The sequence below is a fragment of the Microcaecilia unicolor genome, chromosome 3 (assembly GCF_901765095.1).
Source record: "Microcaecilia unicolor chromosome 3, aMicUni1.1, whole genome shotgun sequence".
In the NCBI taxonomy this organism is placed as follows: Eukaryota; Metazoa; Chordata; class Amphibia; order Gymnophiona; family Siphonopidae; genus Microcaecilia; species Microcaecilia unicolor.
Genome location: NC_044033.1, coordinates 169,140,947 through 169,162,866, shown reverse-complemented (window position 1 = coordinate 169,162,866; position 21,920 = coordinate 169,140,947). Strand labels below are relative to the sequence as shown.

Genomic DNA, 21,920 nt, shown 5'->3' with positions numbered 1-21,920 from the left:
GGGGGGGGCCGACAGACGGGCAGAGCAAGCCTCAAATGGGCATGAGCTCCAAGCCCAGCTGCAGCTGTCCTCCCATAGCAGCGACACAGCAAGAAAGGATGCTGTGGGCTGAATGCCATGAGGCATGGGAATAAAGGAAAGAGAAAGGTGAGTTGCTGGGTGGAGGATGAAGAGGGCCAGTGACATGTTGGATTACACAGGAAAAGAAGAGAGAATGGGGAGAAGGGAGGGTGGGGGAGAAGACGGGAAAGTGCTGGACTGCAAGGGGGAAGGAGAGGAGATCAAATGCTAGGACCACTGGGAGTATGGGACTGGGGGGAGGAGGCTCGATGTTGGACTACATGGAGGCAGGGAAGACAAGAAGAAATGCTGGCCCACTAAGGGAATGATAGAAGTACAGGGCCACACGGGGAGAAATGCTGGCCCACTGAAGGAGTGATAGGAAGAACAGGGATGGACTTATAGAGGAGGGAGAAAACAGGAGAGACACAGACATCTGTAAATGGAAATATTTTTATTTTACACTTTTGTGGGACCTAAATAGGCAATTTCAATAATACATTTTCAAAATTAGCTGGCTTGCAGATTAATATATGCAACTACGTCAACATCAGCCCAAAGTCTGCTGACCACATGAACCAACTTAATTTTTCAATTAGGTGGAGGAAAGACTTCAGTAAAAGCAGCACTGCAATTGTATCTGCAATTATAGCAACGCTGGTATATAACACATTACCAGTCAGAAAACCTCCCCCTTCCAATTTTTTTAAAATAAATTTTAAAAGTCAATTATTATCCTTATTTGTATAACTTTTCTTCAAACTTTTTCTTCCAGACGTTCTGTCATTTTATGCCTTCTAAGTGCTCCAAGCTTTGGAGTTTGAGCGTTTAGAAGGAATAAAATGTTGGTGTCTAGAAGAAAAGTTTGAGATGTCAGTTAGAAGCCGGCAGCTCCTGAAGAAGCGTTGTGAAAGTGAAACGGAGGGGCTCCATACAGCTTAAGACGAGCTGATTAGAGTGTTGTCACTAAAGCTAAGTTATATTCACAGTTACTTTTGGAGTTGAAGAAAAGTTTGAAAAAAAGTTATACAAATAATAAGGATAAAAACTGACTTTTAAAATGTATTTAAAAAATTGGAAGGAGAGGTTTTCTGACTGGTGACGTGTTATGTAGCAGCGATGTTCTAACTACAGATATAATTGCAGTGCTGCTTTTACTGAAACTTTTCCTCCACCTATTTGAAAAATTAAGTTGGCGCAACTTGTTAACAGACTTTAGGCTGCTGTTGAAATAAATACATTTTTAAATGTGTTCTGTAATGAATCATCATATTGTGTAATAAACAATAGGGCTCACAGGAAAATGTAACTGACAATTTTTTTCCCTCACAGCAACCAAGTCTTGTGTTCTTAACCATCATACATGGATTTCAAAACACACGATATACCACGTTAGCTCAGCTGCCAGAGTTTGTATTACAATCAATGTAAGGAAATAGCCTTCTAAAAAAGGTGCACTTTTAAATTTCTTCCAATATGTTGCAATATGAGTGATAACTTATAAAGCATCCAGTAGCGAGTTCCAACATTTTTCTCCAGCTACAGCAAATACATGAGCTTGGGTTTCATCAACATTAAAATGCATTTGGTGAAAAGGAGATATCTAAAAGATTACTTGGTCCACTTATCCACCGATTCTTTATCACTTATTATACTCTCTAACAATGAACCACTTAAGAACCACCATCCTGAACTCTTAATTCCTCATCTGGGTTCAGCTGTGAATCTTCCAGGTACTAGAGAAGGTGACTCTCCTGCAGGCAGCAATCTTGAAACTAAGAATATTGTAATATCTGCTGCTTCTCTTTCTACCCTTCGGAAAAAGATGTACTTTCCTCAAGAGTTCTTACCATCATCAAAACATACCTTCCTCATTCTTTTTTCCAAGACATGGTCGCTGGATCACGGCCAGCCCTAGTTTATTCAACCACCTAAAAGTATACAAAAAATAAATAAATAAAAAGCAAAAGAAATAAGTATAAGTGGTACTGCATTAGCCCACCAAGAATAAAATTAGTTAAATGAAAACCAAAACTGGTCAGAAGTGATAGTTCTTTAAATACTCATTAGCAATACGAAAGTTTCAACTTCAAGAATTACTGCAACCCTTCCTTCCGCAAAAGTGCTGAGACAATAATACACAAACTCAATGGTCTTTCTGACTAGCTCTCATTATTAGCTTGTATCCCATAGCTGTTGTCTGCTACTGCCCCCATCATAATCAAATCCTGTCAGTGAAACACTCAAATTATCATATCAGAAATACTATAAAGCACGGCAGGGCATGAGATCCTGCACCCATGTTGAACATAAAGCACAAAACACACATTCTTTCTCTGTGTCCACAGTGCTAGACACACAGATGATAAAAATCACTGGGTTAACTTCTCTAAAAATAATATGCTCAGCTATAAACTGAGTTGTTACATACGCTCCACATGGATACAGGTTTTGCTATTAGTTTTTGAATAAGGCTGAAGACAGGCAGGTCCTAAGGAGACTTACCTCGATATATCATTGTTTACATATGCTTTAGTCTAAAACTCAGTAGTTAGCCAGCTGGATAGGTGTATTTTAATAGCTAGTAATCCATCTCAAACTACGAGTATAGATCTTACTATTCATTTACTATTACTTTTCACTAGTCCTGTAGTGTAACTGGCTTAACCAATATATAGGAAATCACACAAGACCAAAAAAATTCAGTCTAATTCTGTATCACATATATTATAGCAGGGTTTCCCCAAGTCCAGTCCTGGAGTACCCCATGCCGGTCAGGTTTTCAGGATATACACAATGAATATGCATGAACTTGATTTGCATGCACTGCCTCCATTATATGCAAATCTCTTTCATGCATATTCATCTTGGATATCCTGAAAACCTGACTGGCAAGGGGTACTCCAGGACCGGACTTGGGAAACACTGCTTTATAAAACGCTTACAATCATGCAATGGGCTGAATGACAGACCTGTAAGCACTGGCCAGTGCAGCTTCCTAGGCAAAACAGTAATTTATGCTAACAGAACCTGAGAGAGGAAGGTGGCCGTGTGCAAAGCTGAATGACAGGAATTGCTTGCTGATCACAAAGTGAGAGTAACAGCCGTAGGTGTTATGGCAAGCGTCCATAATGAACTACGACAGGTCCGTTCCCAGTACTTACTTATTCATTTCCTCTGCGTTTTCTGCTGCAAAATAGAATGCCTTGATCTGTGGGTGGCTGATCTTTAGTGCACTTCAAGACAAAAAAATGAAATAAACAGAAACACATAAACACACATGGGAAGAGTCAGAAGAAGTGAGAAAAAAATAATTAATGCTGCACAGAGGTGTTTTATGTTAACTCATGAACAGCACACAAACTCACATCCCAGCAGAGGATGGATAGAGGGATCAAAGAGAGTGCCTGCAGGTTTTCCTGCCAGAAAGTTGGAAACTCATTTTTTATTAAAACAATTGTACTTCACAGTAAATGTTTGAAAAATATATTAAGGGAGAGGAAGGGATAGCAGATGGCATGGGATGAGCAGACTTGATAGCCTAATATGCCTTATCTGCTTTCATTTTCTGCTTCTATTAAGATTAGAAATTCTTTCCTCTAATTCCTCCACAGGTAATTTACACCTTATAGTTTTAATTCCAGTTATAAGTTTACTGGTCCAACTTCACACAGTACAAAAATATATATAAGTGGCCTAATAGCAAAATTATGTGCATGTACATTTGTGCCCGTCTACATAGATTTTGTGGGCCCAGCAGTTTCCTCTACCTCCTCCTCATGGGCTTCCAGCTCAGTTGAGAACAAAGTCAGGATCTGGTAACAAGGAACACCTTCATTTGCAATAACCTGGGGAGATCCTGCTTATTTCAAATCCTCTTCCAACTCACTTACCTCAATCAGCCCTCTGCACACATGCACACACACACCCCACTCCCTGGCTAGAGATACACAGGCACAAAAAGTACCCATTGACTTTACTCCTACTATTTGTGTGACGGAGTTTCCACAGAAGAGAACTGTATGCCAACCCAAAAAAGCCCCATGAATGTCTGCTTGAACAGCACTTAAATATCCACTGTGTTGTGAAACTCTGCTGCTCTGTTTAGGAGCACTTATTTATGACAGTTCAGGTGCCAAGAGGCCTATGAAAAAGGTCTTTAGTGTCAACCAGTCATTACCAAGTACCAGTTCCTAAGATTTCCATATTCAGGTCATATCCTCAACAGTCAGTAGGGACTAGACACTACTGTGTGGAACACAATGCTACGAAGCTGGGAATACCTGGGTGCTCCCCAGAGGACGCTTCCATTATATCACAGGGAACTACCTCACAGCTGTCCTTAAACCATGCAAAGAAGTCTAAAGATTGCTAATGGTCTACCCTGGTGAATACTCTTCTTCAGCTGTTTTCCTCCATTGTTCTCTTCCAGCACCTTGAATATCAGACTCCTCCCCACCCCTTACTACATGAGTAATATGAAGTAGGAGCTGATCTATGTGGAGTTGCTAAAAGACTGAACCCTACCAATGCAGAACACTGTGCCTCTGCAATATTTATAGAAATGGCTTGCCAGAGAAGCAGATTTCAAAACATCATATAGAGATACTATGGACACCAGGTGGCCAAATTTATCCAATTATGCAGAACTCTCCCCCACCCACCATCTACCTATTAGATCTACTCCCCCCATCGAGTATCTAAACCCATAGGCCCAACTATACATACCATCCAGGCAGTAATACAGTGGAACCTGAACATGAGGCTTGTGGGTGGCAGTTTTTTTTAAACAAATTTACATTTTCACTTTGATTTACTCTCTGGGAAGTAAACATATCTTTATTTCACCTCTAGGGCTATAATAACAAATCAGTACTAAAACATGCATTTACCTAAAGTCAGTAGTAATATTATATATATCCATGCCACAACATGGAAAGTGTGTTCAAATTAGTGCACGTATTTATTTTGCTGAACTTCCTTTAGTTGGCTGCACTGTTCTGAACATGTGGGTGTTATCCCCTCCTACAAGCAGATGGCAGTAGAGAAAAATTAGTCTTTTCCAGTGAACTTGCCAGTATAACCTGCTGGTGCACTGGGAAAGTTTCAGTATGCCTCTGCCAAAGCAGAAGGTCCCTTTATAACACACACACACATGCCCCAACCACCACTGCAGCAGCAAAAAAATAAATAAAATAAGCAAGCGAGCATACCACACAGCAACACTCACTTCCCTGCATCTCCAAGGACTACCTCCTCGCTTTTCTAAATCATATTCTTCTTTTCTTTCTCTCTAGCTCTTTTTTTTTTTTTTACTGAAAATAAAAGAACAGAGCACCCCGAGATCCCCAGGCCTTAGTCTTCCAAGGGAAGGCTTCAGAACGGTGTGGCCAACTAAAGGAAAAGAAATCATCAGCCAAGGCAGATTCACCTTCCTTGTTGTCTAAGGTTGCACCATCCTGAACATGTGGTATGTACCCAAGCAGAACTACTGGGTAGGGGAAAACAAAGCCCCCCTGAGGACAGCTCTGTCAAACTCCGAACGAGCTCTGGCTAGCACATCCAACCTGTAATGACCAAAAAAAAACAAACAAACCCAATGCTGTGATGACCAAATTGCTGCTTGACAGATCTCCTGCACAGCGACCTTCTGAGACACCGCCCAAGAAGTCACCTGACCCATCATCGAATGAGCTTTCAACCCCGGCCTAGAAATATAGGCTGCCTCATGAGCTGCCTTGATCCACCGAGAGACAGTGGCCTTAGAAGCCACTTGGCCCTTACAAGGACCCTAGAAAAGCACAAACAGATGATCAGAAAGATGAAAGTCATTGGTTTCCTACAAGCAGCAACACAACATCCTCCAGACATCTAATTTGTGTAAACTTCTAATCAGAGAGATCAGATCCCTCCTCCAGAAAGGAGGGCAAACAGAACTCCTGGTTCAAAATTGAATGTCGAGACCACTTTGGGCATGAAAGAAGGAAATAGGCAGATTGACACCGAGTCCTCTGAACAGGAGAGGAATAGGTCTCTACAGGACAGTGCTTGCAACTCCAAAACCCTATGGGCCAGTGATGGCCACTAAGAACACCACCTTGAGAGTAAGATCCTTAATGTATAACTTCATCAAAGGGAGCCCTGGACAGCACCGGAAGAACACACCAGAGACTGCAAATGAGCAACCCCCTTCAAAAACCAGGCAACTTCCCCATGTGCTGCCAGGAATAGGCCCTGCACTTTGCCCCTAAAACTGGAAAGGGCAGCCACCTGGACCCTGATGGAATTCAGGGCCAGGCCCTGATCTAAACCTTGCTGCATAAAAGGCTGAGACCTCATGGACCTGCGCCTTCCAAGAGGAAAGAGCCCGCTCGAACACCACTGTTCAAAAACCTTCCCGACCCGCACATAAGCCAAGGACATGGAAGACTTCCACGAAGTAAACAAGGTAGAAATCACCACAGATAAGAAGCAGTGCCAAACTGGAAGCCACAAGAGTTCTAGATCCCTCATTTTCACCAGTCACTGCCACACCCACAGCCCCTGAGCAGAAAAGTGGCTCGCCCAACAGCAGGCAACGGGCCAACGGGCCAATCCAGAGCTACCATAAGAACAAGATGAGGATGGCACACTGTTCTGTGCAAAAGCCAGTCTAATCAGAGGCTACAAAGAGAAGACGTACAGAAGCTCCTCTGTTGGCCACGGCTGCACCAGAACATCTATCTGCTACCAGGCCACCTCCCTCCAGCAGATGAAAAATAACTCCGTCTTGGAACTGGTATCCATGCCATCAAGTCAAACCCCTGTGACCCCCAATGGTCCTCAATGAACTGATTGGCCTCCAGTCCTAGCTCCCATTACTTTGGGTCCAACTGGGAGTGACTGAATTCCTCCTGGACACTGACCTTACCCGCTATGTGTACTGCTGACAGGGACTGTAGGTGTACCTCTGCCCAGCACCAGTGATTCACAGCTTCCAACACCACCGACTGGCTCCGATGCGCTACCCGTATCTCCAGGAGTATGGTGGATGATGATCAAGTGCCCTGGGTCCCTCAGCCCAGGCAATGCACTCCTCAACCAGGAAGACTCATATTGGTGGTAACCAACATCCACTGAGGGGCTTCCAAGAGGACCCCGCCCCCCCCAAAGGAGGTGCCCTGGACAATCCCACCACTCCAGACTGGCCCATATACTGGCAGTGCAATGGGTGCTCAAAGGCAATGGGCGCTTGAAGTCCTGGGAGACCAGAGTCCACCTGGATAGCAGGGCCATCTGAAGAGACCACAAGTGCGCTCTGACCCAAGGCATCACCTCCAAGGCAGCTGCCATAGAGCTCAAAAGCTGCTGGTGATCCTAAACATTGGGATTCATGAGCTCAGAGTCTGCATTTCTGAGCCTGAAGCTTTGCAGCTCACTCCTCTGGGAGGAGGACCTTCCCCCAAACTGTATCGAACTGAATTCCCAAATATACAAGGTACTGGGTTGGAAGCAGGTGACTCTTCTGGAGAAGCTGGGTTGGGTGGTGAATCGTCTGAAGAGCAATGACTTGAGAAGTGGCCTCTCTGGACGCCACCTATGAATCAGCCCAGATCAATCATCGTCCAGGAGGGAAAAGTTAAGACAGCTGTTTCAGTTGGTGATTTGAACATTAGGCATGTAGATATCTGGGTGGCTGGTGGACATGAGGCTCATTTGGTCACTTGTCTGCCTGGTACAAAGATGGTAGACATCATTCATCATCTAGATAGGATGCTGTCTTGGTACATGCGGGTACCAGTGACTTAAGAAGATGAGGGACGGACGGACGGAAGTTCTGGAAGCCAAATTTAGGCTCTTAGGTAGAAATGCTCTCCAGTCCATGTGCAGGACCCAAGAGGCAGGCAGAGCTCTGAAGTCTCAATACATGGCTGAGAGGATGGTACAGTGATGAGAGATTTGCTAGGAACTAGGCAACATTTCTGGGAAAGGGGGAGCCTATTTTTAAAAAATGGACTCTACCTTAACCTGGATGAAACCAGGCTACTGGCACTAACATTTGAAAAGGAGATAGACTATCATTTAAACTAAAATGGCTTACAGTTTAGATTAGAAGTACAGAGTTTGAATTTCATCAACAGTGAAGTAGTATGATGAAGTGGCTGAGAGTAACAGATTAGCAAATAAATTACAAATAGTGTACATATTGATAAATTTAAGGGAAGCACAGAATAAAGGATGCAAATTTTACCCGTCAACTTATAGATGCAAGGATAAACAAGGAAATGTCTGTATAAAAATGCTAAAAAAACTAAAAAATAAGATGGAGAGTTACTCTTCATTTAGCGCTAGTATAAAGCACTAAATGAAGAGGTAGATATAATAGGCATCTTAGAGACCTGGTGGAAGGAGGACAATCAATGGGACAATGGTATAAATTATATCAAATGATAAGAGTGGATCAAATTGTAGGGGGGGGGGGGGGGGAATTGCACTATATCTTAAAGAAGGATTTGAGTCAAACCAAAACAAAACATGAAACAGCAGTGTGGAATCCATATGGATAGAAAATCCATGTGTGAAGGCAGAGTATACTAGTAGCACTGTACTACTGTCAGCCAGGACAAAATGAACAGATGAAGAAATGTTTACAGACATTAGGAAAGCTGAAAAATGGGACAACAATATAATAATGGGTGACTTCTATTACCCCTATATTAGAACGCATATTGGGGGCCTTTTAGGCCCCCATGCTTACATTTTTGCTATTATCTGCAAAATTACTTTAGTTAGAATTTTGAAACTCAAGGTATTACTCAAGTATGTCATTGTTGATAATATCCAGTTGTTCATATAATTTTTTTTCATAGGCATTATGGTGTAACAATGCTTGTTTGGTGAAAACTACATCTGTACGAATTGGGGGCCTTTTAGGCCCCCGCTGTTTTTATCATGTTCTCAGAAGTGTTTGTGTCTCAAGTTACTTTATTTGTACTCAGTAATGCTGGTGGAGGGGCCAGGGTGTGGATAATAACATGTGAGGATGTCATGTGATTTTTGGAGGGAGTGATAAGGCCATGACATCACCTCAGGTCCTCTGAACACTGAGGACAGTATACACTGTGAGCTAATTGCTGAAGGACCTGTGATAAGATAAGCTGTTAAGAGGAAATCTGTTTCATTTTCTAACATCTAGTCAGCAATGGCACAGTCTTCCTCCAAGTGTCTGACTGACCAAGAGATTGAAGCGATTATGTTTCAAAGCGATGATGAAAGTGAACTATCTTTGTCTGATGAAGAATATCTGCCACCAGCTAATCAAACATCCTCATCCAGTGATTCTTCTGATGATGAAGAAGTGAATCTAGTGGATCCTCAAGAAGTGATAAGTAGAACATCCAAAACGAATGTTTTTTGGGACAGTAATCCTACATTAGTCGGACGTACTCCAATACACAATATTGTGAGACAGGCTCAAGGAGCTGTGGGAAGTCCCAGTTACTTTACCCCTAAAGATGTATTCTGTACTTATTTTTCTGACAATATTGCAGAAGAGGTCCTATTATGTTCAAACCTAGAAGGAAGACGTATCGCTTCAGCAAAAAATAAGTCCTGGAAAAATATCTCAAAAGAGGAGCTTTATGCATATATTGGACTTTTCCTGCTGGCAGGGAGTCAAAAATCGTATGATGTTCCAATACGAGAATTATTTCTGGACCCACTTTCTGATCCACACTATAAGGCGACAATGTCAGTGGGCAGATATGAGGAAATTAGAAGGATCATTCGCTTTGATGATAAGCGAACTCGTGCAGCGAGGTTTGAAACAGACAAATTAGCCCCTATCAGTTATATCTGGAACATATTTATCAAAAATTGCACAAAACTTTACAATCCTAGTACTAATGTTACTGTAGATGAGCAACTTGTACCGTTCAGAGGACGCTGCAAATTCATACAATACATGCCCAGCAAGCCAGCCAAGTACGGTATAAAAATCTTCTGGATGTGTGATTCTGCAAATTATTATGGCATAAATGGCGTAATCTACTGTGGCAAAGAGGTTGGTGCACCAGTACAGAAGGATCTGGGGTCTGAAATAGTCAAAACTCTTGCTGTTCCAATATTCAATTCAGGTAGAAACATCACCATGGACAATTATTTCACCAATGTTGAACTAGGCAATTTTCTGCTTGCAAAAGCTATTACACTTGTTGGTACTATAAAGCAAAACAGACGAGAAATTCCAGCACCACTCAAACACAATCGTCAGCGAGCACTTTATGAGAGTGTCTTTGGATTCAATAACAAAGCGACTTTGGTATCTTACAAGGCAAAGAAGGAGAAATCTGTAATTTACTCAGTACCATGCATCACGATTGCAGTGTTGACAGCAATAACCAAAAATTGAAACCAGAAATCATCCTGCATTACAATGCAACAAAAGGAGGTGTAGATAAAATGGATGAGATGGTGGGAGAATATTCGTGTAAGAGGCAAACAAAACGATGGCCTGTAGTACTATTTTCAAATATGCTTGATGTAGCAGCCCTAAATTCATTCATTATTTATACAGAAACTCATCCTGAATTTCATGCACAGAGGAAGGACAGGAGACGCTTATTCTTGAAGGACCTTTGTCATGAACTTGTAATACCTCACATGATAGAGCGAAGCGACTTGAAATGCTTGCCAAAGAAAATTAAAGAAGCAATGAAACGGTGTGGCGTACAGTTTCAGATTACTCCAGAGCCAGGAGAAAGAAAACGAAAGCGTTGTTTCATGTGTCCAAGAAACATAGAGAGGAAAACGGAGCGATATTGTTCCACTTGTAAGGAAACTGTTTGCAAAGAACACTCTTCTGAAAAAATAACATGTCAGAATTGTTTGGAAGACTAATATAATAGAAAAGAAAGTTAGAATAAAAATGTAGCTGCAGCTAGTTTGCTATAGATTTCTATGCATTTTTGTGTGTTTTCATGTCTTTGCGTGAAATTTGGGAAAAAAAAGATTTTTTGGTGTTTTCTGTGAAAAATTATAATTAAAATGTTGTCCACTATTCATATTTTATTGAGCAATTTTGAAATAAACTTGTGAAAGTTATTTAAGTGTGTTTTTCTACATTATGTGCATGGGGGCCTAAAAGGCCCCCATGACGTTAATATGTATATTTTTAACGTCATGCGTTCTAGGGTTAAGCAGATAAAATGTTAGATCTGGGAGTACTGGCAAGGTAAAATTCCTAGATGTAATAAATGACTTCTCTTAGAGTAACTGGTCCAGGAACTGATAAGAGGGGGAGCTATTTTAGATCTAGTCCTTAGTGGAATGCAGGGCATAGTACAAGAGGTAATGGTGTTGGTCCTGCTAGGAAACAGTGATAATATTAACATGATCAAATTTGAGCTAATATCTGGAGCGAAGTCACAAATGAAATCTACTGTAAGATCATTTAATTTCAAAAAAGCATCTTTGATAAAATGAGGAAAACGGTTAAAAAGAAGCTAAGACGAATTGGCTGCAAAGGTTAGGACTTTAAATCAGGCACATACGTCGTTTAAAAATAGCATCTTGGAAGCCCAGACCAGATGTATTCCACATATTTACAAAGATAGAAAGAAAAGCAAATGACAGCTAGCACGGTTAAAATGTGAAGTGAAAGAGGCTATTCGAGCCAAAAGAACATCCTTCAAAGAATGGAAAAAGGACTCGAATGAAGAAAATAAGAAGCAACATAAGCACTGACAAGTTAGATGCAAAGCATTGATAAAAGACAGCTAAAAGAGAATATGAAGAAAAACTTGTCACAGAGGCAAAAACTCACAGCAACAACTTTTCAGGTACATCAGAATAGAAAGCCTTTGAGGGAATCTGTGGGATTGTTAGACCATGAAGGAGCAAAAGGCATACTCAGGGAGGACAAGGATATAGCAGAGATCCTGGATAAATTCTTTGCTTCAGTCTTTATGGAAGAAGTTGTAAGAGATCTACCTTATCAGAAATGGATTTCAAGGGTGATGATGTGGAGGAAATGAAAAACCTTGGTGAACCTGGAAGAAGTACTAAACCAAATCAATAAATTAAGAGTAGTACGTCACCTTAATCAGATAGCATGCACCCTAGGATATTGAAAGAAGTCAAACATGAAATTGCTGATCTGCTGTTAGTGATCTGTAACCTGCTGTTAAATTCGTTAGTAATACCTGAAGATTGGAGGGTGGCCAATTTAACGCTGATTTTTAAAAAGGATTCCAGGGGTGATCCTGGAAATCACAGACTGACAAGCCTGACTTCAGTGACAGGAAAATAGTGGACACTTATTAAAAAGAATAAAATTACAGAACACACAGACAAATATGGTTTAATTGGATTGAGACAGCATGGATTCAGCCAAGAGAAATCTTGCCTCACTAATTTGCTTCATTTCTTTGAAGGCGTGAATAAACATGTGGATAAAGGTTATCTGGTTGATACAGAGACCCCCTGCAGGAAGACCTGGGTTGTGTGGAAGAGCCATGACCTCCACCCTCTCAAGTACTCTCCTGCTGTGAAAAAGCAGCCAACCCAGACAAAATGGCCACAAGTCCTGACTCTTCAGTGCTGAAAGAACAGCCTTCATAGCTCCGCTGCCCCCCTCCCGCTCACAGGAGGAGCAGATAGAGCCAGCAGCTGTACTGAGCTGGCAGCTCTGGCAGACTGCACATGTCCAGCCACACAGCAGACTCATGCAGATCTGCTTCTCTACACAGACCGACTTTGGCCTGGGGCGCTCTAGCATCTCAGCCGTTCCTCTGCTCGTCAGGTGTTTTCTTTTTTTAACTCTAACAGCTTTAATTCACCCAATAGGAGTTAAGTGCCTTGGAGCTGCAGGAAAGAATACATAAACAGGGTGTACAGGCTATAAGGAGCAAGGGGATGGGGACCCGCACCTCTCCGGCAGGGTCTCGATGGTCTGAGCCACACATCTCGCTCAGTGGACGCTACAAAGGACAAATGGGGTCTGTGGAGCAAGGCTTCACACTCAACCAGGGTGGATCTAATGATCCGATTACCTGGGAGCAACTGTTAGGCTCAACCTCGCTGTGGGGCCTCAGGTAGCAGAGAAGGGAGGCTAGGGCAGCCTGAACAGCTTACCATCTTCTAGATGCAGAGAAAAATACTGGAACTTTCCCAGTGCACCAGCAGGTTATATCAGCAAGTTCACTTGAAAAGTCTAGCTCTTTCTCTACCTCCATCTGCTGGTAGAAGGGGATAACACCCACATGTTCAGAACGGTTCAGCCTTAGACAACAAGGAAATACTTTTTATCAGCTTCTTCAAATAACCCCCAATCCCTGATCTGACATGGACAGTTGCTCTCCTGTAACACCATGCTGCATGTGCTTCCTCCACCAGTGACATCATGAACAATAGCAGGAACCTAGAACGCCTGCCCACATTTCAGTCACCATACTGCCTTATTTAAGTACTGTCAAAAGCAGCAGCTTTCAAACATTTTTTTCTTTCCAACCCTGCAGAAGAAATATACACTTCCCTCTGATATTGTCCCCTCCCCGAACTTGGCTCACTCTGACCTCCCACATACCCTCCAACTCATGTCCCATCTCTCTCCAATGCTCCCACTCTCATGGGTGCTTCTCGAATCTGGCACTGTGCAAACTAAGTTTATTTGCACAGTACTCTTTCCAGGCCGTTTCAAGGAACTTTAGCTAGTGCTGTGAGAACAGCTCAGTAGGCTAGACTCTGCACAGCTCAAACCCACTGGCAGCGATCTGGAGATAAATTAAAGCAGTCACAGGACTGGTAACATGCAACCCAGTTCCTGTCTTACTGTGACTCAGTACTTGGTTGTAATACTAAGGAAAATAAGTACTAAAAATTATTGTACACAGGGACATCATCTGTCCTCAACCTCAGTCAATGTTTTTCATCTCCACCCCATTCCCATCATATTGGGGTGGGGATAAAAAAGAATTGACTGAGGATGGGGACAGATTACATCCTTGTCACCTCTACCACGCTCTCCAAAACTTTGGAAATTTCAGAAGGGGTGGGAGCTGGCAGGTCTTGGGCCTGTGCAGTACTCTGAGGTTGCGGCAACCATTTTGGAATGGCAGCTGCTAGGGGTAGGAGTGAATGGACTTCGTTCCTGCCCTCATTGTCCCGCTAGATCACGGGGGATTGCAGGTAAGACCAGTGGGCTCATCTTGCACATTGTAAGAGGAAGGGGGGGAAGTTGTGTGATTAGAGGGGTGGGCGGGGGGGGGGGGGAATCGGAGGGTCTTTTAAAGGCTGTTCAGTTATGTGGGTCCCAGCTGACATTCCGCCAGGGCCCGCAAAACTGTCTTATGTGGGCCCTAGCTGAATATTGGCTGGGACCTGCATAAGCTTCGGCGACCAGACCCACTTAAATCAGCACCAGATACCCAGTGCTAGTGACCGCAGCGCCATGGCCCTATGCTCCCAGGCCGCCAGATCAGGGACAAACCCATGCTTCCGCCTCTTCCCCCCCCCCCCCCCGACTTAAAAATTATATTACAGTCCTCTGTGATGTGCTCGCCCTTCTATCTACCAGTCACTGGCAGATGCATGTTGATCCCCCTCTGCTCCTTGGTATAGTATCCAGCTCCAATCTCCTCTTTCTATATCAGTAGCTCTTAACCTTTTTTGGTTCAAGCACTCCTCTAACTGATAAAGAAGGCCCTTACATACCTTACGAGGAGTAGCCTAGTGATTAGTGCAGTGGACTTTGATCCTGGGGAACTGAGTTCAATTGCCACTGCAGCTCCTTGTGACTCTGGGCAAGTCACTTAACCCTCCATTGCCCTTGCTACAAAGTCAGTACCTGAAAATATGAAAACCGCTTTGAATGTAGTTGCAAAAACCTCAGAAAGGCGGTATATCAAGTCCCATTTCCCTTACCTAAACCACTAGCGACAGCTACATATATCATAGTAACATAATAAATGACAGCAGATAAAGATCTGTACTGTCCATCCAGTCTGCCCAACAAGATAAACTCATTTTACATTATATCCCAGTTTGACTTGTCCTTGACATTCTCAGGGCACAGACCGTAGGAGTCTGCCCAGCACTCTTCTTGTACTAAAAGCTGAGGCTAATGTCGAACCTCATTAAAATTTACACTCAAGCCCTTCCATATCTATTCAGCCACGATCAGAGTGTAGACCGTAGGAGTCTGCCCAGCACTGGTTTTGCTTCCCAATTACCAGCGTTGCCACCCAATCTCTGCAAAGATTCCGTGGATCCATTCCTTCGCGTTTATCCCATGCATGTTTGAATTCCATTACTATTTTCATCTCCACCACCTTCCACGGAAAGGCATTCCATGTATCCACCACCCTCTCTGTGAAAAAATACTTCCTGACATTACTCCTGAGTCTGCCCTCCTTCAACCTCAATTCATGTCCTCTAGTTCTACCACCTTTCCGTCTCCGGAAGAGAGTTGATTGTGGATTTATACCTTATTATACCATATGTCGCTAAAATTACAGTAATACAGTTATACTACCAATAATAGTCCTAATAACTGCCTTTACTCTCTAGAAAATTTCAATAAATTGCCTCAGATTTCAAGATCCTTTTTCGCAGCCCATCTGATCTCTTCCCACACCAATGGTTAAGATCCCCAGATCTAGATACTTTTAGGGCATAGGACTTTTCATGGTCTCCAAACTTTCACATTTTTCCTCTCACACTCCTCACAAAATGTGCAGTCCATAGGCAAGTCCCTTTCCTTCCTCTCTAGGACTTAATTTTCCTCATTCATTAACAGCTCTTCCTATTCATCCTCTCTGGGGCTGGCATGTAGGATGCACCCAGGACTTAGTGTCTCACCTCCCACCACTCTGGCTTTCAGCATGTACTCACGCTGCAACTGGGTTTCAATCCTTTCCCCAACCTGGATGTGGAACTGGTTGCAGCTTCTCTCTACTTCTCCTTGAGAACAGGATGAAATCTCCCCGATGATCCCTCAAGGCACCTTGTGTCCCAGGGTTCACCTCGTTCTCTGGCTTATAACCCCTCTCGACACTTTACTGATGAAAACAGGCCTTACTCCTGGCCTTTTGCGTCTTCTCCCTAGTCTCTTAAGCAAAAGGCTAAGGTTCTGATGGGCCCCCGAGTGGGCAACCCCAAACTGTGTAGATTACATTTTTCCTCCGTTCTGGACCCCTGTGGGGGAGGGAGACAAACTCATCTTTTTACATTTCCCTCTTTTTAGAGCAAAAATTTTTTATTGGTGACTTACATTCATACATACTGTTAATAGCTCAATCAAGATTCCAGTGTATACAAATGCAACAGGAAAGAAATTAGAAACCATGTAAAATACAATGTGAGCCACCAAAATGTTTTCCCATAGAATATCTCCTTTTCTCCCCTAACCAAACCTCCCACAATCCTCTGTACCCCAACCAGAATGGTGAGGAGATAAATCCAACAGATATGAAAAGTAGTGAAATGCTAGTACATAACTCCCAAATCACATGCTTATCCCAGTCCCCTCCCACCCCTTCCACTCAGGCAAACACACACACCAAAAAAACCAAACAAACAAACAAACAACCAAACAAACAACCAATATACTCTACCCTTGAAGGAGCTTGACAGTGAAGCCTACTGAGATACATCTAAATTGGAGGGAGAATTACCTGGACTCTTAGGCTCCCCCCCCCCCCGAGAAATTATATGTCAGACACAATGCATACCATCTTCCAAGGAAAAAAAATTAAACAACTCTTGTGTCCCTTGGAAGACCTCCGAAGCCAAGAGCCAGACCCTTAACACTCTACAGACGATTCAAAATAAAACAGCAGACCCTGGGGGTCAGGGAAAAGATATAAGGTTCCCAAATACAGAAATTCCGCTCTACGTCTAGGGGACACTCCTATCATTCTTCATTCCCATAACATATGCTGATGAAGCAGGTTCCTCCAGCCCCCAAAAGACAGGGGAGCAGAGGTGGTCCATACCTTGAGAATTGCCTTCCTGTCCAGGAGCGCTGCCTTGCTGTGACACTTCTGCTATTTGGGCTACTTCCTCAGAATAAACCACCCCTTCATTAGCCTGTCTGGCACTACTCTGGACTAGGTACCCAGAATGTTCCTCCTGCTGCTATATAAGGCGGCACATTGTGGCATCCCACACATATGTTACATGAGAGGAATTTTATATTTAAATCATAAGGACAGGTATCTGAAGTGCGTATTTTTGATATGGGTTCTCCCTCTCCTTAAGTCTTTTCTTCATTTTTTTCTTCAGGGGTTCAAATCCTCTTCTGCTTTTGCTCTCACCACTAACCACCAGCCCCATGCGCCAGATCTACTTTTATCCAGATTTGCAACAAGGAAACTGAGCCACGAGAAAGCATACTGTGCACGATCATAATCTGCATGCTGTTCAACACTCAGGAAGATACTGTAATAGCATGAAAACCAGAAACTTCAGTTTAAGTTAATGGCATGTATGTGCAATGAAGACTACTTTAATTGCATGAGCAAAAATGTAGTGCATTTCATGTTTATTGTTTACAGAGTACTTGATATACTGCCTTATGAGGGGATGCTCAAAGCGGTTAAAAGAAAAGGAATTCCATCAATCAAAGAAAAGATAGGAGAGGGCGATGCAGGGGATAGACAGATGAATCAGTGTGCCATACTCCTGCTATAAAATGAGAAGGAGAAAAAAGGCAGATTGGGTAATCCATAAGTTTCCACTGCAAAATGGAACAACTAAGAAGCGGGTTAAGTGGAATTTTAGCTTGCATGTTAATTTTTTTGTATGCAGAAGCTAAAGGTTTTATTGTAAGTCTCAGTGCTTGGAAACGGCTTAGGGCAGTGCTTGGAAACGGCTTAGGGCAGTGCTTAGATGAACATCATTTCTACACAGGGGACCTGTTTGATCCCCTGTGTAGAAATCATGTCCATATAAGCAGTCTTCTGAGCAGACTGGGTGAGGAAAGTGCATTTCAGGACACTTTAAATTAGAAATTTATTCTGTAGCCCCACATTCTGCCTGTACAACAGGGGGTTCACCAGGTATCCTGATACACATACTAAAACAGAAAAAGTATTTCTGATTATTATGAATCCTAGGAGTCACTTGCTATAAGACGGTGTGGCGGCTCATCAGAGCACAAGCAGTGATGGGTCTTACCAAAGGCGAGGGTCCTAGACTTTAAGAAGTTTAAGTTTTGATATGATTGGGGGAGATATCTCAAGGAATTGTTAACCTCGTGGGGAAAATTAGAGGATCTAGAAGAACATCCAATTTTTCTTTGTTACAAAAGTAATGATGAGAAAATAGTGTACTGTATTTCCACAAGAAGTGATGCAATGCTACATCGATTCAAATTGTACCTCAAACGCAATGCTTATCAATCTTTCTATAGCCATGATCATGGCCAAATAAATTGTGTGATCCCCTTGAGGTGCAGAATAATGATGTTTCTAAGGAGCCCGCTCAGGTCAAGACCCCAAACACAGGTTTTTTGACAGCATGTGAGGTCATTACCCACATTTTGGGACGCTCTGCCTTGAGAACCCACCACAGCAAAAAAATGTTTTCAGTATTGATTCTCTATTTAACTTCTATCGTATCCCTTCTCAGTTGTCTCTAAAGTGAAGAGCTATAACCTGTTTAGCTTTTTATCACAAAGATATTCCATCCCCTATACACAAGTTTTGTCACACTTCAAAAAAACAAATAGAACCAGAAAATATTCAGATACTAGTAAAAAAAGGCCCGTTTCTGGAACGAATGAAAGCAAGGTTTTCCTGGGAGTGTGTATGTTTGAGAGAGAGCGAGCCAGAGTGAATGTGCGGGTGTGTGACAAAGTGAGACTGTCTGTGTGACAGTGTGTTTGTGAGAATGAGAGTGTGTGACAGGGCCCCCTCCCCTGTTCCTAATGCCCCTCACCCCGTTCCCTCCCCTCCTTTTCCTCCTCTTTCCCACACTTTGGGTTCCTTAAGGCTTTCAAAAGTCTATGTACCACCATGGCCCTAACGCCCAGTATCTGGATACCCCACCGCTTTCCTCCTCACCCCTCCCCCAAGATGTAATACTTTCACGTCCTTTTTTTTTTTTACAGGTGGTACATTCCCCCCCCCCCCCCCCAGTACCTTAACATCCTGTCTGCTGCAGTTTTCACCTGGGCAGAGGCAGCGCCACTCAAAGGCTGCCTGCAACCTGCACCAGGACTTCTTCCCTGAACAGTCCCACCCCTCAGTCCCCCTGTACTGTGCAAATAGAAGGAGATGCAAATTTCAAAAACTGACATATTTCAATCACTATACTATAGGTTAACAAATAAAACAAAAAATGGAAAATGTGATAATATTTTATTGGACTAACCATATTTTTCAATTAGGTTTGCTCTTTCCTCAGGTCAGGACAGTATACTGCTGTTACGGTATTCTGTTCTGACATGGGAATGGAGGGTTTGGTCTCCAAACATTAGTCAAAAATTAGTCCAATAAAGATATTACCTTATTTCCATTTTCTGTATTTATTAACACAGCTACCACACTACTTTATACTAAACTAAAAATAAAATTCATTTTTTCCTATCTTTGTTGTCTGTCCGTTTGCTGTTTCTAATTGTGTTGGTCTCAGTCTCTTGTTTCTTCTTTCCTCGATCTTAACTCTTCCCCCTTTCCATACTACTACTACTTATCATTTCTAAAGCGCTACTAGATGTATGCAGCGCAGTACACTTGAACATGAAGAGACAGTCCCTGCTCGACAGAGCTTACAATCTAATTAGGACAAATAGGACAAACAAGAGATAAGGGAATATTAAAGTGAGAATGATAAAAAAAAGGGTTCTGAACAAGTGAATAAGGGTTAGGAGTTAAAAGCAGCATCAAAAAGGTGGGCTTTTAGCTTAGATTTGAAGACGGCCAGAGATGGAGCTTGATGTACCGGCTCAGGAAGTTTATTCCAGGCATAAGGTGCAGCAAGATAAAAGGAACAAAGTCTGGAGTTAGCAGTGGAGGAGAAGGGTGCAGCTAAGAGAGATTTACCCAGTGAACGGAGTTCCCGGAGAGGAATGTAGGGAGAGATGAGAGTGGAGAGGTACTGAGGAGCTGCAGAGTGAATGCACTTATAGGTCAATAAGAGGAGTCTGAACTGTATGCGGAAACGGATAGGAAGCCAGTGAAGTGACTTGAGGAGAGGGCTAATATGAGCACAACGACACTGGCGGAATATTAGTCGTGAAGCAGAATTTTGAACAGACTGAAGAGGAGAGAGATGGCTAAGTGGGAGACCTGTGAGAAGCAAGTTGCAATAGTCTAAGCGAGAGGTGATGAGAGTGTGGATGAGGGTTCTGGTAGTGTGCTCAGAAAGGAAAGGGCGAATTTTGCTGATATTATAGAGAAAGAAACGACAGGTTTTAGCAGTCTGTTGAATATGTGCAGAGAAGGAGAGGAGTAGAAGAGGATCCACTAGAGTACACACTAAAGGTACACTGGGAGAGATAAGAAGAAAACCAGGAAAGAACAGAGCCCTGAAATCCAAGTGAGGACAGAGTATCCAGCATCTACCCCCTCTCTCTCCCCTTTCCATCCAGCATCTGCCCCTTTCTTCCCCCTTTCCATCCAGTGTCTATTTTCTCCATCCATGTGTAGTTTTTCTCCTCTTTTACTTTCCCTCATCTCAGTCAGTATGCATCTCCTCCCTCTTTCTTCCCTTCTCTCCATCCATATATATCTCTTTCCTCTCTTCTCTCTCCTCCATCCATGTCCAACATTTTTCCTCTACCCCCTCCATCCATGTCCAACATTTCTCCTCTTTCTTTCTCCCCCTCCATCCATGTCCAGCATTTCTCCTCTGTCCTCCATATGCATCTACTTCCTCTGTCTTTCCTCCACTCCATGTCCAGTCCAGCATTTCTCCTTTCTCCCCTGCTCTCCATCCATGTGCATCTCCTTCCTGTCTTCCCTCTCCTCCATACATGTCCAGCATGTTCCTGTAATGGCCACATATGAGCCCCTGCTTGTGGCACCACTTCTATCACTGCCATCATTGACCCCCAGAACCCAGGCCTGCCTTGACTGAGGAGAAGATAAACCTGTTGAATCAGCTTCACCCTCCTGTGCTCCATGAGGAAGATCCTCTCCCATGCTATGTGGAATAGAGTGCCCAGATACTCCAGTGTCTACCTATGGTGTTAGTCTACTCTTCTAGAAATTGACCACCCAATGACTGCAGAAGACTGACAACTTTGTCTATTGCCGCCATGCTGTCTGAATACAGTGCACAAATGAGCTAGACATCGAAAAATGGGTGAACTCTGATTCCCTAGTGCCACCATAACCTTGGAAGTGATGGCCCAGCACTGCAAAACATAAAAACCTCTGATTCTGCGGCCATATGGGTATACGCAAGTACATTTCCCTGAGATCGAGGGTGGTGAGAATTTTTCCCACTTGAACAGAGGTTATGATTGCTCTTAGGGTATCCATGCTAAACTGAGACACTCTGTTGCAACTGTTTAGATCTTTGAGAACTAAGACTAGACAAAAGCTGCCTTCCTTCTTTAGGACAATAAGGTAGGCAGAGTACCTACAGTTTCCCTGTTTGGCCTGGGGAACTTAACAATGGCCCATAGCACCAGCAAGGAATCTATGATGGTCAGAACCTCAACTGCCTTGGTTCCCTTTCAACATAGAGACTGCAAAAAGAGAGGAGTGACTGGACAGAAACCCAACTTGTAACTTTCTGTAAAATTATCCAGAACCCTCTGATCCAAAATGATTTTGGCCCACTCCTCCCACCGGAGGAAGAAAAATGAAGAGTGGACCAGCCTTACATCCTAGCGAAGCTCTCAAGGCACTGGGTGCTCTAGCTGACTGAGA

At 43.0% G+C, this 21,920-nt stretch overlaps 1 protein-coding gene across 4 annotated transcripts in view; it reads right to left on the bottom strand.

Moving 5' to 3' along the window:
* The window catches only part of IPCEF1 (interaction protein for cytohesin exchange factors 1), a 240,779-nt gene that overhangs the window by 79,160 nt on the left and 139,699 nt on the right, over positions 1-21,920 (bottom strand). For all 4 annotated transcript variants that reach the window (XM_030196563.1, XM_030196564.1, XM_030196565.1 and 1 more), the window contains exons 7-8: positions 3,225-3,296; positions 1,927-1,991 (exon numbers count right to left, since the gene is read on the bottom strand). In XM_030196563.1, coding sequence (XP_030052423.1) covers positions 1,927-1,991; positions 3,225-3,296 — 137 coding nt within the window. The remainder of the gene's footprint in view (positions 1-1,926; positions 1,992-3,224; positions 3,297-21,920) is intronic.